The sequence below is a fragment of the Misgurnus anguillicaudatus genome, chromosome 15, assembly GCF_027580225.2.
Source record: "Misgurnus anguillicaudatus chromosome 15, ASM2758022v2, whole genome shotgun sequence".
NCBI lineage: Eukaryota > Metazoa > Chordata > Actinopteri > Cypriniformes > Cobitidae > Misgurnus > Misgurnus anguillicaudatus.
Genome location: NC_073351.2, coordinates 10,607,332 through 10,622,803, shown reverse-complemented (window position 1 = coordinate 10,622,803; position 15,472 = coordinate 10,607,332). Strand labels below are relative to the sequence as shown.

The 15,472-nt window shown below is 38.0% G+C and overlaps 1 protein-coding gene across 1 annotated transcript; it reads left to right on the top strand.

Moving 5' to 3' along the window:
• Window positions 1–1,031: 1,031 nt before the first annotated feature.
• pex16 (peroxisomal biogenesis factor 16) lies at window positions 1,032–13,110 on the top strand. The gene is made up of 11 exons (XM_055174468.2): window positions 1,032–1,262; window positions 3,026–3,061; window positions 4,616–4,692; window positions 5,919–6,052; window positions 8,065–8,165; window positions 8,540–8,617; window positions 10,693–10,842; window positions 11,093–11,165; window positions 11,257–11,376; window positions 11,601–11,665; window positions 11,771–13,110. The coding sequence occupies exons 1-11, from the start codon at window positions 1,136–1,138 to the stop codon at window positions 11,827–11,829; spliced, it is 1,020 nt and encodes a 339-aa protein (XP_055030443.2). The 5' UTR covers window positions 1,032–1,135; the 3' UTR covers window positions 11,830–13,110.
• The last annotated feature ends 2,362 nt before the right edge of the window (window positions 13,111–15,472 follow it).

Below are 15,472 nucleotides of genomic sequence, written 5' to 3'. Positions count from 1 at the left end.
TATAGACAGTAATGAAGAGATGACAGGAAAGTAGGTGGATAGAGGGGTATGGGATCGGCAAAGGACCGCAAGTCGGGATTCGAACTCGGGTCGCCGGAAATGCGTCTGCACCATATGGAGCACTGTCCACTACACCATCGGTTTCGACAAATGCACTTTTTTGGGGCTTTAAAGTCAGAAGTTGTTCCCTGATCCCTGTTTTCTCCCATTATAAGCTTGGAAAAGCAAAAACATTTACCAAAATAACTCCAGATGTGTTCATTTGAAAGATGATGGACATATGTATCTCGGATTGCTTGAGGGTCATGGGGTAATTTGATATTTGGCTGGAGTATTGTGCTTTAAGAGGCAAAACTGAGCTTATAAACTTCTTATCAAACAGCAAAATTCTTCCTTCTGGTGATCATTTCTGCTATTTTTAGATGTTGACTGATAACAGCTGGTCTGCCTAAGCATAAGCCAGTACACTTTAACAGTATAACACTCTAACTCACTTCCTCTAGTCTTCAGTTACTCTAGATAAAGTGAGAAATGGATCATTAACCTCTTAAAGGAATGAAATTGGATTACAGCTATAAACTCATATGCTTGATTTATACCAGTGCACGTGAGAGAGATGATGTTGTGGGCTATATTCAATTTTGGGTCATGCATCTAGAGGTTTTCAAATCCCTGTCTCTTCTGCATGACCCGCATAAAGGTTTTAATAGATTGCTGGTTAGAAAAACATATGAAATTCTAGCATACTGCTTAGTGCATATATTTTATGAAACTGGAAGATGAAGTAATTTTTCATACAGTTTTGCCAGTAGGTTAGTATGGCAGCATGTATACAGTAAATGTGCATACTCTGCACAGTACACACTCAATATGGTATATATCGAATATACGTTTCATATCAAATTGTTTCAAAAAATACCGTTTTGACGTAAATAATATAAAGTGACAGCAAGGTAATGTGCTGTAAACATCACAGTGAAATTCTAAACTGTTACTGTCCCTTTAAATGTAGCGCACGCCGTACAGGAAATGTCGTCACGAGAGAGCGCATTGTGTATGCGGAAGTGTGAGTCTCGCTGCACTGCGTGTGTTTTCTGATGTGTTTTGTGATTGAGAACTAACTGATACGGTTGTGATGACAGCATTGTGTCTGGATAAACTCACTCGTCTTTATGAGCGCTATCAGGAGTATGTCAAGACAAACCCAGCGGCCACGGCTCAACTGGAGGGCGCAGTGCGCACTCTCAGTTACCTGATCGCAGGTGAGAGACTCACAAAGTGAAAGTAAACACAGCCTTTCACATTTATCATAACTGACAATCATATATCATAAACACGTTTCTAAAAAATGTTATAGTGTATGATGCATTTGTCTGCAGTGTTTGAGTTGAAATTCATATGACGTTTAAGGGAAATTGCATGTTTTAGGAGCTGGAACTGGTCGATATTTCGTTTTGCATCACCTTTGAACATTTTGCGGTTCGCTTAAATAGTTCATGTCACAAAAACCTAATGTTTCATGTAACACTGATGTCAATGCCTGACCTCATGTTAACTGCCCAGTGTATGTACACTACAAAAAGTTTTGGCTCACTTGAAGCTAAAAATCTTTTAGAGTTTAGGATTTTTTATGTGAAGAAAATATTTTTTTTGCATTCCAAAACAAAGGAAGTTTTAATATGCTTTTCAAATTAATGATTATTTTGCACCTAATAATGGGAAAAAACAGCCAATAAGAATAAATAACTCGATACATCAAGAGTAAACATATCAGGGTGATTCATCAAACAGCTGCATAAGATTTCTTTAGTATGAGTTCTAGGCTGCGTCCACCACACTTGCAGTCTTTGCACTTGACCAATTGAATACTGACATGACGAATTTCCTGTATTTGGCCCAAGTGTTCTAGTGGGCGTGAAGATCCCAAGCGTGCATGTAAAAATTATTCACCCGATGGGACACACTTAGCAAGTGTTAAAATGTCTATCCAGACAGTGGCAGCAATTTGCACCAAAACGTATTAATTTTTTTATTTAGGCTCCTTCAAATATATATTTTTAAGGTTTGCTTTAAATAAAATAAACACATAAACAAATGAATAAATAAATGAACATTTAAAGAATATTATCTACAGTTATCTGAAACTTTTCAGAATTCTTTCCATGTAGCTTTATTAAAGTTTATTGGTTATGTAGTAGTCCCTGAATAAACGACACCATTAATGTTGTTTTAATTTTATAAAAGCAGTTACAGATGTTTTAAAAAATACATAACAATGTTTGCACCAATTAAATGTGGAACACTTCCGTTATACTACCAAAATAGTATAGATAGATTTGGGCAAAAGTCTCATGATTTACATCCTGAACATGATGCATGACGGGATCCGTTTAGCCTTGAATACCACTTCGAAGCGGTATTCTAGAAAGTGTGGGTTTAGTGTGCGTTAAGGGCACTGCACTTTGCCGGTTTTAAGACATGGGACAGTCTTGCGCACTTACTTTTTTCATAATTTTCAATGTTATGTTTGTGTATTCAATAGTTTCATACGTGCTTATTACTCTAAAAATGTCCAGTTCCAATTTATTTACAAAGCACATTAAAAGCACATTGCTATACAATGTAATAAATAAAATATAAGGCAAGCACTAAATTAAAATGTTAAATAAATGATAACGAAAATGTAGTTGAAAATCTAAGTAACCCTATATATATTTTAACAGTAGTGTGTATATTTATTTACTTAATTACTTAAATTATGTGAGGAATAATTGACGACGAGCCGTTGGTTAGACCGCGGGTGTGCATTATTTTCAATATAATTCAAAGGGCCTGAGTCAATAATTCTGCTTTACCACGGTTACCACAGACATTGCTCTGGTGGTTATTTTAAGACATGACAGGTCAGGTGTGCGTTTATCGAAAAATAATGCATTCACATGAAACATTTCTCAACCAATCAAAATAAAGCATTCAACAGCCCTGTGGTATAACATGACATAATTATGTTTTCGTATTATTACAGGTCGATTCTCAGACTCTCATGTACTGTCTGAGTTGGGTAAGTTGGATTCAAAGTTTTATGTCATGCTTTTAAAAAGGTTTTTTACATTTCAAAGAAAGAGCCGATTAGAGATTAAATAGGAAATGATAATGAAGAAATGTTCTGGCATTTGAATTTGAGTGCAATGCGTCCCAGTGCATTTGCCCATAGAGTCATAATTCCTAATATTTTACATAATATTTAAGCTCACATAATTAGGAATGTGTAATGAGGTGCTTAGCCTTAGTCTAATTTACAGAGACATTATTCATTGTTCCAGGAGCATACATGTCTGTTACACTATGATTAAATAATTCACATAATATTTTACGTTGTTCATGTTATATGCATTTAAAGGATTAGTCAATTTTCTTTAAAAAAAATCCAAATAATTTACTCACCACCATGTCATCCAAAATGTTGATGTCTTTCTTTGTTCAGTCGAGAAGAAATTATGTTTTTTGAGGAAAACATTCCAGGATTTTTCTCATTTTAATGGACTTTATGGGACCCCAACATTTAAAAGTTTTAATGCGGTTCAAAATTGCAGCCCCAAAGGACTCCAAATGACCTCAAACGAGGAATAAGGGTCTTATCTAGCGAATCGATTGTCATTTTTGGCAAGAAAAAAAAAATGCACTTTTAAACCACAACCTCCCGTCTTCCCCCGGTCCTGCGACGCGCCAGCGCAACCCCACACAATACTTCATCACGTCAAGAGGTCACGGATGACGTATGCGAAACTACGCCCCGGTGTTTACAAGTGTGGAGAAAGTGGACCGTTCTGACGTTGTTGTATGTGGAATGATACTAAATAATGTCTTTGTGTCAGTTTATTGTTTAAAATGGTCCGCAAATTTGCGTTTCATATATGTAACACGTGACCTTTCAATGTCCTTACGCAATTATGTGAGGTTGTGCTGGCTCGTCACACGAACGGAGGAAGACGATAAGTTGTGATTTAAAAGTGCATATTTTTTATTTTTCTTGCCAAAAATGACGATCGTTTGGCTAAATAAGACTCTTATGCCTCGTTTGGAATCATTGAGTCCTTTGAAACTGTAATTTTAAACTGCATTAAAACTGTTAAGTGTTGGGGTCCATAAAAATTCCATTAAAATGAGAAAAATCCTGGAATGTTTTCCTCAAAAAACGTAATTTCTTCTTGACTGAACAAAGATAGACATCAACATTTCGGAAGACATGGTGGTGAGTAAATTATCTGGATTTTTTTTTAAGAAAATTGACTAATCCTTTAAGGAATACTCTTTAAAGGCGGGGTGCATGATCTCTAAAAGACAATGTTGACATTTAAAATCACCTTAACAAACACGGCCCTACCCCAGTAAAATCCGGGCCTTAATTTGATAGACCCGGTCCACACATACGCAACCCAGGCAACACGCCCCTTACTGCTCATTGGCTATAAGTTCTCCCTTTTCCAAAGTGTTTTCCAAAAATCACACACCTCGCCTTTAACTGCATCTGCTCCCTATTTCATGTATTTTAATGTCTATTATGTAATAGTATAATTTTTTCTTTGATCTTTGTGTTTCTCCCTTTCCTTCATAGTTTACTCCGCATCAAACTTGCTAGTGCTGCTGAATGATGGCATCTTAAGAAAGAATCTGTCTCGGAAGTTGCCTGAGGTAATGCATGTAACGCTCTCTGCCTTATCACTCAGTCCTTTTGGTATTAACATCAATTTTAGGTGTGATAAAAATATTAGTGCAAATAGTAATCTGGTCACTTCAACTACATCACATCTGGACTGTAAATATCCTCCCAGACCTCCCTCCCACCCCTACTGACCTGTCAATCACCCAGATTTTCTTGAAATAACCTGCTGATTTTTACAGTTTAAAAAAGCATGTGCATATGCATGCTTAAAATTGAGTTTGTCTGATGAAGATGTTGTAAGATCATCTGATGAACAGTTTAAACAGTTACCACTGAAAGTGATTCATTTTCATTCTGCTCAGTGTTTCGTGTTGCAGTGAGATTAAAACCGAGATGTGTATTTGAAAGCAACAGGAAATCTCAGATCGTGACAGGGACGCATTTAAAATGCAAGTAAACATCAGGTGTAAACAGCAACCAGGTGTAATCTGTCTCATCTGACCACTTGTGATTGCTACCCAAGACAGATTTTAATATCCACAGTCTCTTTCTCTCATCTGCTTATCCTTAGCTTCCCTACAAAGCCTGCATAAGGTAGAGAGCATGTGCAGTTGGCATGGTAACCACCATATAGTTAAAAAGTTAATACGCAGTCTGTCTCGGCTTCAAGAGAGAGCATGCAACTGAACTCAAAGCTGATGCAAGCTTGGCAGGTTCAAAGTTGCCGCTTTTTTGATTTCGCAATGTCAAGGACTTCATTTCGCAAGTCATTTGGTTCAAGCCTCTTTCGCTGCTCTACAACAAACTTCATTGTTGTCCACCTTTTCACCCCGCTGATGACAGCCCTGTTCGGTCCTCACTAGCTTGTGAACGGGGGCATGGGAAGTACATCTGACCCTTTCAGAAAACCAGACATATTTTTGTGAGCAAGCAAACTCTACAGAGACGTTGTGCTTGAGAGACGTATTTTTTTTGTGCGTGCCATCGCCAGTGTAAAGAAATAAACGCATATAAAGCCCGAGCGCTTTCAGAGCGGCAGTAAACGCCAGGTCTCAGCCGCGGGGAAAGGACAAATGGGTTTGCGTTCATAGCCCAGGGCTCTTAATCCGTGACCTTAATGGATCTCCTCAGAGGCCGTTTGAGTTTATATGAACTCGACGTGTGATAGACCACTGACCTCAAGCATTCAGCAAAATACCACGCATATGTGTGCGTTGTCCAGAACGATCTCATTTAAATGATGTGTTTTCTGTAGTCTCTTTCCCAACAGAGGCTGCTAACCTGGTTGTCGGTCCTGGAGTACGTGGAGGTTTTTACTGAGATGGCCGCCTCCAAGCTGTGGGGAGAAGGTGGACGTTGGCTTGTCATTGTTCTCATTCAGATTGCTAAGTAAGGCCCTCTTGAGAAGGTGGCTTAAAGGGTACCCTGACTATAAACACACGTGTATGGGTAATAGATTAACACTGAGATTGGCTATATGAATGTAAAATTAAAAACGGTACAGTGTAAAAAAAAATTTCTGCCTTAAAAAAATTTTTCAATTAAAAAAGTAATTTTAACTTCCTATTATTTATCTTGACTAGAGATGAGTAACTTATAAAATATAGTTGAAATAAGTCAACTTCATTTTATAAATTGTAGCAACTCATCTCTTGTCAAGATAAATAATAAGTTAAAATAAGTGTTAAAACTATAGTTGATAGATACCATGAGATTTACTATAGTAAACTGTAGTAATAATTCACCACAACCATTACACATCATTTACACAGAATGCTCTATGTGCATGACATAACAGCGGCCTCCACAGCTTGAAATGAGTATTACATGTTGGGATTTTTTTTAAAGTAATACAAAATTGTATGCGTTTCTATAAATGGATTATTTCTCAAAATAAGTTTAGGTAACTTGTAAGTTTAGATAACATAAAACCAGCAAATTATTGCATGCACATACGGTACAAAGTATGATTATTTATTTAGATTTCAGAATGAGCACGTTTATCATTAATATTAAATATGCTGCGGTCTGTCTGCTGATCTGATACTGTAATGAAGATGAATGTATAATAACTAAAATGTACAACTTTCAGTAAAGAACTGTGTACATGCTTAGGACGTTTGTGTTGTAATAATGTACAGGGTAACTTCAGATATAAAAAGGAAGAATAGTAAAGTTATGTTTTATCATTAAAATCTGATCGCGTCCATTGATTTAATAGAATGTTTGGGTATACCAACATGGCGGCGCGGTGGCTTCACAGTTGTGACGTCATGCGCAATCCAGTCATTTATATAGATCAGTGGTTTAGACGCGTTTTTCCCGTGTTTTCGCTGATTTCACACTGTACTCAAATGTTGCCGCAATGTCTTTTGCCACTCAGTGGGCGTAACCGCAGTCATTTTTGCTGAAGGTGACGTCACATGCATACCCTATATTTAAAAGTTAAAAGAGACTGCAGCTTTCCCGTGAGTGGGCATGGTTTCAGCGCTGATAATAGACATTATAGACTGTAAAAAATATGGACGACGCCAGTTCGCTCTCTTCCATTGGTGTAAAGTGAAGCCGCCAGTGTCCCGATACAGCACTGACATCTTGGGTCTTGAGTCTGCGCAGTAGCGATTGCGGGACCAGTCCTGCGCAGTAGTGAGCAGGAAGTGAAGTCGCGAAATCAAGGCCTTGCTCTCGCAGAATGCACATATCACAGCTGTCAATCATGACGTCACACCACCAGTGTTATTAAATTGTTTAGTTGGTCTCAAGTTCCATTAAATAACATGAGGGAGGTGGGGTTTTTGACCAATACTAGGACCAGTCACTAGGGGGGCGACCGAGACGTTTTGGCTTCGCTTTTCAGGGTTTGTGCAGCACGCTTGGTGGACACGCCCCAGCATCAAAATCCAAGATTTTGATAACTTATTTTATTTACTTGGCATTTTTTAATCCTTCAGATTTGGCTGAGTGGTTAATAACACCCTTTTTCTGTGGTGTGACAAACTGAGACTTTAAATCAAATATGGCAGCACACTGATAACTTCGAATCTAGTTGGACTACTTGTCATATAAAATTTCATGAAGACACACAAAATGACACATGTTCAACTGATAAAAGTCATATACATCTGGGATGGCATGAATGTTTGAGGGTTTTTGTTTTGGGGTGAACTAATTTTCCTAAAAAATAAGAAACATTTACCTCTCCAATCTAGCTTTCAGTAACTTCTGAAGAAAGGTGTTTTGTAATGATACAATGAATAAACATTGGCAGAATTTGAATTCTCCCCATTCATTGTTGAGTTGTTACTTTAATATAATCAGATTATCATCATCTTTACTGTGTCCTGATTATTTTTCTCGTCCTCCCATTTGTGTCAAATATATCCAATCTCTTGTGTTTTCAGAGCAATACTGCGCTGTCTCCTGCTTTTCTGGTACAAATCAGGCATCCAGACATCACCACCTATAACTCCTCTGGACAGGGGTTCACAGCTCTGCAGTGGAGGTGAGAGAGCACAGATATGTGTGGAACATCAAAAAAACTATTTACCTGTTAATACATATCTCCGTCAAAGGTTAAAATATCTTTTTGTATATAGATTTATAAATATATTTCATTATATATACAGTAAATCCCGCCTTGCACTGTGACTAGATGTTTAAAGAATTCATATTCCTTATGCAGATGTCATCACTCTCTATGGAAGTGTATGGTGTCATTGTATCAATCAGATCAGTAATATGTAGAGCTGAGACAGGACCTGCGGGTTGCTCAAGGGGAGGCTGTCTGTTTCTGTCAGTGGTTTCTATAGGATGTAAAGTGTCTGCTAAGTGCCCGTTTCCTCTCTGCTACACTCATGCATTGATTTCCTAACACAGAGAAGAATGCTGAAGAGGAGGAGGACGCTGCATTTGTGGGTCAGCGTTCAGGAAGAGTGATACGACCTCTGGGAAACAGTAAGACCCGGAGATATCCATCACTTCTATATTTCATTTTCTTCGGAAGACATTACCCAGCATCTTAAACTGGGTTAAGCGCTCCTTTTTCATGTAGGGTGGACTGGGGTATGATGTGCAACTTAAGTTGCCATTTAGGCAAAGAGATTGTGTGTAACATATGTAAGGAATAACTGATGGGGGGCCAAGGTGGTAATGCCGTTACACCGTGGGTGTGCATTATTTTTAAATATTTTAAAGGGCCAGAGTCAATTTTTTCTCTTATACCACGGTTACCACAGACATTGCTCTGGTGCCTCGGGTTAGATTAAGCCATTAAAATATGAGGCATATGGTACAAAATATGAGACAAAACAATAAGCTTGTTAAGGTATTTCTTGGACAAAATAATTTATACAATGACTACAATTTTATCTGTTATTAATATTTGTTGATCCTCTTTTGTGGTAATGTTTTATATTCATTGTAATGGGCTATGCCTTTATAAACATGCACATATGTTGTGTGTAATTTTTTGGCAAGCCTCCTTAAAAGGGGACATGTCACAAGATTTTTTAAGATGTAAAATAAATCTTTGGTGTCCCCAGAGTATGTATGTTAAGTTTTAGCTCAAAATAGCATATACCGTACCTTACGGAGTATAAGCCGCATCATTCAAAAATGCGTCATTAAGACGAAATAACATATATAAGTCACAGTAGACTATACGTCGCGTTTATTTAGAAAATTATTTCACAAAATCCAAGCCGAAGAACAGACATTTTATCTGGAAAAGCAAGTTATTCAACTAAACAATAGCAGACAGAACAGCAAGCTGACTAGATGTCTGTACGTTAAAGTAATATTATCAGTTATTTAAACGATAAACCAAAGCATACAGAACTTACCTGGAAGGTTGAATCGGCTAAATTAACCGAACAAGCCAACTAGAGTGAAGTTCGCATACTCGTCATTCCACATTACTGAATCCATTGAATTACATAAATACAGAAGCAGCATATAGCGGACTCTTGCGGCTCTTGCCTCATAAATGTCCAAATTAATTCATACTGACTTACAAGGCGCACCTGACTATAAGACGCAGCACCAGCCAAGTTATGAAAAAAACGCGGCTTATAGACCGAAAAATACGTTAGATAATTTATTATAGCATGTTAAAATTGCCACTTTGTAGGTGTGAGCAAAAATGTGCCGTTTTGGGTGTGTCCTTTAACATATGCAAATGAGTTCCAGGAAATATGTTAACAGTTTACATTTAGAAAAACATTATTTATATCACTTTATTTACATATGTCCCTCAATCGCTGACAGTTGATTATTGCTCTTTCTGAATATGAAGAGCTCAGAATCAAAAGCCGCTAAACGCCACCTCCGTCAAAATGAGATAATTATATTAACCAAATGCTCTCGCACGTATAATACGTTCATCAAATACTTTAGCTTCAAATCCGCTTAATCCCGGGCTCAGGCCATTCAGAAATACAGCTTTGTTGGCAAAATCCATTAAGAGGCTGATAAAAAATATTACTTTTCAAGAAAACATGTCAGACGCACGTACCGTGGGTTCACACCAGCCGCGTTTGAGGCCTCAAAATTGCGTCTAGTTTGCCGCTTGAACATTTTGAGTTTACTCCATTCGCACGTGAAAGCCGCACTTGAAATTCTAGTCATCGAGACATTCACAGAGAAATTTGTGTCATGGGAGGGCCTTCCATAGGCTTCTGCGACTCCGCTCGCTTTCTGTAATCACGTCACTACTAGAGCAAGCTCCTGATTGGTTAACGCTGTTTTTTTTCCGCCAAAGTTCAAATTTTTCAACTCGCGCTCACCATTCGCGCGAACAAGACGCCAAAAGAGGCGGGATCGTTTCTACCGCGCCGCACTAAACGCCTCATTCGCACCGCGAGACCTCCAGACGTGCGTCAATGCATCTTCACATTGACTTAACATTAAAATCATTTGCGCTTGACGCCTCTACCGCGGCTGGTGTGAACGCAGCATTAGAGGGTTTTGCATCTCATCTCTTCATGTACATGTACTTATATGACAAACTGTGTGCTTCTGCTTTTCCTCAGCATCATCATTGCAGTCTCGACTTTGGGGTCTCCCTCAGAAAATGTCAATAAGTAGAAATCAGGAAGAGGAGCTTCACCCAAGCCGCACCCCTCTGGGTCTTCAGGAAACCATTGCTGAGTCAATGTACATAGCACGACCCCTCGTTCATCGTATCCTTTGTGCCATTTTATTTTTTATGACTTTGACGACAAAAACTTTTAATTTAAGTTTTACAGAGCTCTTTATAATATATATTTTTAAGAATTAAATAATTATATAATCTTAAATTATAATAGTTACTCCGACCGTGTTTACTCCAATTTGGGGTAAATCTACTTGATTATAGTGGTAACGGTTTCGTCACACAGATGCTGTCAATGTTTGAACATTTTGACGTCCATCATTCTTAACATTTCGAAGTGTCCAGTCTTGGGCTTTTCGGAAAACATTCCTGGAAACCGTGGATCGTCTCTGGTCTCCTAGAGATAACCAGGTAAAGGGCTCATCTTATCTCAGGCTCTCGGTCGCTGTGTTTCATAGCGTGTGAAGATCTGAAGAAGTTCAGACTGTTTCTGGTTCTTAAGTTTCAGTTTACTAAGTGACATGAAGACGATGAACCGCAGGGAGAGAGCTGAGATGAGGAGACGGGCTTTTCTTCTCCTGTACTACCTGCTTCGCTCCCCTTTCTATGACCGATACTCTGAGTAAGTATCTTGCATTCCTTATGTTTGCGAGTCGAGGGTTTGTGTCTGTTCATTACATGAATTCAGTTTTTTGATATGATGTGATGTGCTGTATACTACAGTATTACTACTATTGGAGGCTTGGTGAGGAGAGGTGTGTTTATAATCTACTTAAGTGATCATCATGATATTTTATGTTTCCTCTTGTTCAGTGATCTAATGCACACTTTTGTATACAAATACAGGGCGAAGATCCTGTTACTTCTCCGCTTCCTGGCAGATTATGTTCCTGGAGTTGGTTTGGTTGCACGTAAGTCGTGAATCTATCTCTCGCAGTGGATATAAAGTGCCATCACATAAAAAGCTTTTAAGAAGCTAAAAGTTATGTGCTGACTGTATTTTGCTGTCCTCTCAGGTCCACTGATGGACTACTTGCCCATTTGGCAGAAGATCTACTTTTATAACTGGGGCTGACGTCAAAGTAAATCATTCACAGGTCATGATCACAGCCAAACTGTTTGTAAGATGAGTGAAAGACATTGGCTGGTTGCTACAATGACACTGGAGGACTCAAATCACGCACGTGTGCCAGGAGATTATCATATTAATTAAGGGACAGATGCAGTGCTGCTGATGTCTATAAATGCCATTTTTCTACTAGCACAACTGTATAATGATTTTCTTTTAGTTTTCACATAGTTTGTTTTTTTTGCATCTGAGCCATTTTCTGCCATATTTTTGTGCTGATTTAATCTGTAAGCAAATGACTTTTGAGCCCCAGTGCAAACTCTTGTTATCCCATTACATATCCCTCAGTCAACATGAATGCTGTCTTGCTCATTTAGATACTTAGTTTCACTGAACAGAATAATTGACTGGCTGAGATGAAGTCAATTAGACAGCTGTTTACTTCAGTTTCGTTTCTATTCGGTTTGCCGTCGAAGTTTCACAGAACAGTTGGGATGAAGTTTAAGCTTTTTAGTAAATACTGTATAAATGAAAAGATTAAGGAACCCTTTGGAGAACCTTTGGGCACCCTTAATGGCACTAACTGCATCTGAGTAATCTACTCTCTTAAAAATGTATAGGTGCTTGATGATGTCATAGAAGAACCATTTTTTGCTTAAAGGGTTAGTCTGTTTTCTTAAAAAAAAATCCAGATAATTTACTCACCACTATGTCGTTCAGGATGTTGGTGTTTTTTTTGTTCAGTCGAGAAGAAATTGTTTTTTGGGGAAAACATTCCAGGATTTTTCTCATTTAAATGAACTTTAATGGACCCCAACACCTAACATTTTTAATGCAGTTTAAAATTGCAGTTTTAACAGAGTTTCAAAGGACTCTAAATGATCCCAAACTAGGCATAAGGGTCTTATCTAGCGAAACGATTGTCATTTTTGACAAGAAAAATAAAAATATGCACTTTAAACCACAACTTCTTGTATATCTCCGTTCATGTTACGTTCAAAAGGTCACGGAGTACGTATGCGAAACTACACCCCAGTGTTTACAAGTGTGGAGAAAGAGGACCGTTCTGATGTTGTTGTATGTCGAATGATACTAATTAATGTCTTTGTGTCAGTTTATTGTATAAAATTGTCCGCAAATGTGCGTTTCATATATGTAACACATGACCTTTCCACGGCATTACGCAATTGCGTGAGGTCTCCGTGGCGCGTCACAGGACCGGAGATAGACGACATTGAAGTCCATTGGAATGGGAGGAGTCCTGGAATGTTTTCCTTGGATAGCATGGTTTCTTCTTGACTGAACAGGGAAGGACATCGGCATTTTGGATGACATGGTGGTGGGTGAATTGTCTGGAATTTTTTTTTAGAAAATTGACTAATTCTGTAATGCTTCGATAAGGAACATTTAAGAAGCTTTCGGTTTCACCAAAGGTTGTTTTTGATGAAAAACAGTTCTTCAGATTATTAAAAGTTATTAAAGGTATAACTGAATGGCTTTTGAGAAACCAAAAATGGTTCTTTTATGGCATCGCTGTGAAAAAACTTTTAAAGGAAAACACCAGTTTTTCAATATTACTATGTTCTTACCTCAACTTAGATACTCCAGCTAAATATCAAAATTATCCCATGATGTGCTCACCCTCGGGCAATACGAGATGCGTCCCAGCAAGCAATTTTGGCTCAAACAAGGCTGCATTTGGGCTGTTGGTGAAAGTCAAATAGATGTCTAACCATAGCCCAAGAATGGATTATGAGTATACGCTTAGAACATGTAAAAGAAATGAAAGCAATCACCTTGAAAACCTGTTGACTTTGCTTACATGGTGGAATATCGTCCATCTCGCACATAGTTTTGGCAAAACCGGCATGTAACCAAATTCAAGGTTATTTATGGTAGAAGTGGGTACTCATAGCCGGACTATACTGGGTGTATTGTTAGCCGTCTCGCTTATTGCTTGCTGGGATATGTCCATCATCTTTCAGATTGACATGTTTGGAATAATTGTAGTAAATGTTTTGCTTTTCCAAGCTTATAATGGGAGAAAACAGGGATTAGGGAAGAACTTCTGACTTTGACGCCCAAAAAAGTGCATTCATTCCTCACAGAGGTAATCCACACGGCTCCAGTGGGTTGGTGGAGGTATTTTGTGGGGTAATCAATGCAAATTAATAGTAATGTAGGAAAAATATCCATATTTTAAACTTTATAAACTCTAAAAACTAGCTTCCGGTAACGACGCCATCTTGGACATTTCACAAGAGTCACTTCGTAACGTACCCTTGGCAACGAGTGCTCACTATGCTAAAACTCCAAGATGGCAGCGTTACTGCAAGTTTATAAAGTTTAAAATATAAATATTTTTCTTACACAATCGCATCGATTACCCGCAGAAGACCTTTGTTGATCCATTGGAGCCGTGTGGATTGCCTCTGTTAAGAATTAATGCAATGAAGCTTGAAAGAACAAGGACATTAAAAATAACTCCAAATGTGTTCTTCTGAAAGATGATGGACATGTGAGTAAATCATGGGATGGTTTTGATATTTGGCTGGAGTACCGCTTTAAGGTACCTTCAAATGGGTTCCTGCAGGTTCACCAGAGGGTTCCTCAAGTGTGGCAATCTAAGGAACCCCAAATAGTGCCTCAAATATATTTTAGCTTTTAACAGTAAATCCACATTTATTATTTAATGACATTATCCCCAAGGGTAAAGGTTCCCCATTGGTTTACAATGCTCCAGTGAGACTTCTAAGAGTAAACCAGCATTGATGAATGAGGTGTTGTTTTTCACTATGTGAAATAAACTCATTGAAGGCTCTTTGATAATCCATCAATGTTTTGATTTATAGACCTTCAGCAAAGCAACAGAACGCATGACTGTTTTAATATGCCGAACGTGTGAAACGGATAATTGGTTTTGTACATACCTCTATGCGTTTAATAAATCTTTAAATAATGTGATTTGTCGTGTCTTGTTTTTCATCAGAGCAGAATTTATGAGAAAGAGCTACTTGTGTATACAAGTCTGATCTCGCAGCACTCACGGTCAGTGTTTGAATTAAACATGCTGTAGATGTGATCTATGTACTGCAGATTCGTGCAACCCCTTCTTTCTGTGTTCTTATAAAGAAAATACCTGAACAGAGGTATCAGCAATACTGAAGATGATAAACTGCTTTCTGAAGAAAGGGCAAAAATTCCCACTGGATCTTAGGTTAGGAATAGCCATGCTATCCATTATACATCCCTGGTGGAGTCGAAAAGAAGATATCTCTCTTCAATAGTGCACCTAAATATTCACTATTCATCTGTTTTCAGATGTGTTTATTGCGTGATTTACTTCATTCACCAGTGGGTTTGATTGCCTATAAATACATGTAATCTGAAAACAGTGTACTGGAATTAATATATTAAATTCTTAAGCCTTTCACCAGCAACAAATTACCTTCTGTGTTGGGAAGGGATCAATATCTGAATCAATTTAAAAACAATTAAACCTTTATAGAGTTTGTTAATCACAGCCAAAATTGATTTCTTGCCTAGATGTATTTGCTTTTGTGGTGTTGCTCATATATAATTCAATGACACGCATGAATACATGTTGAGTAACGCACATGCTTTGTCAGGTACTCAATTCTGGGTTATT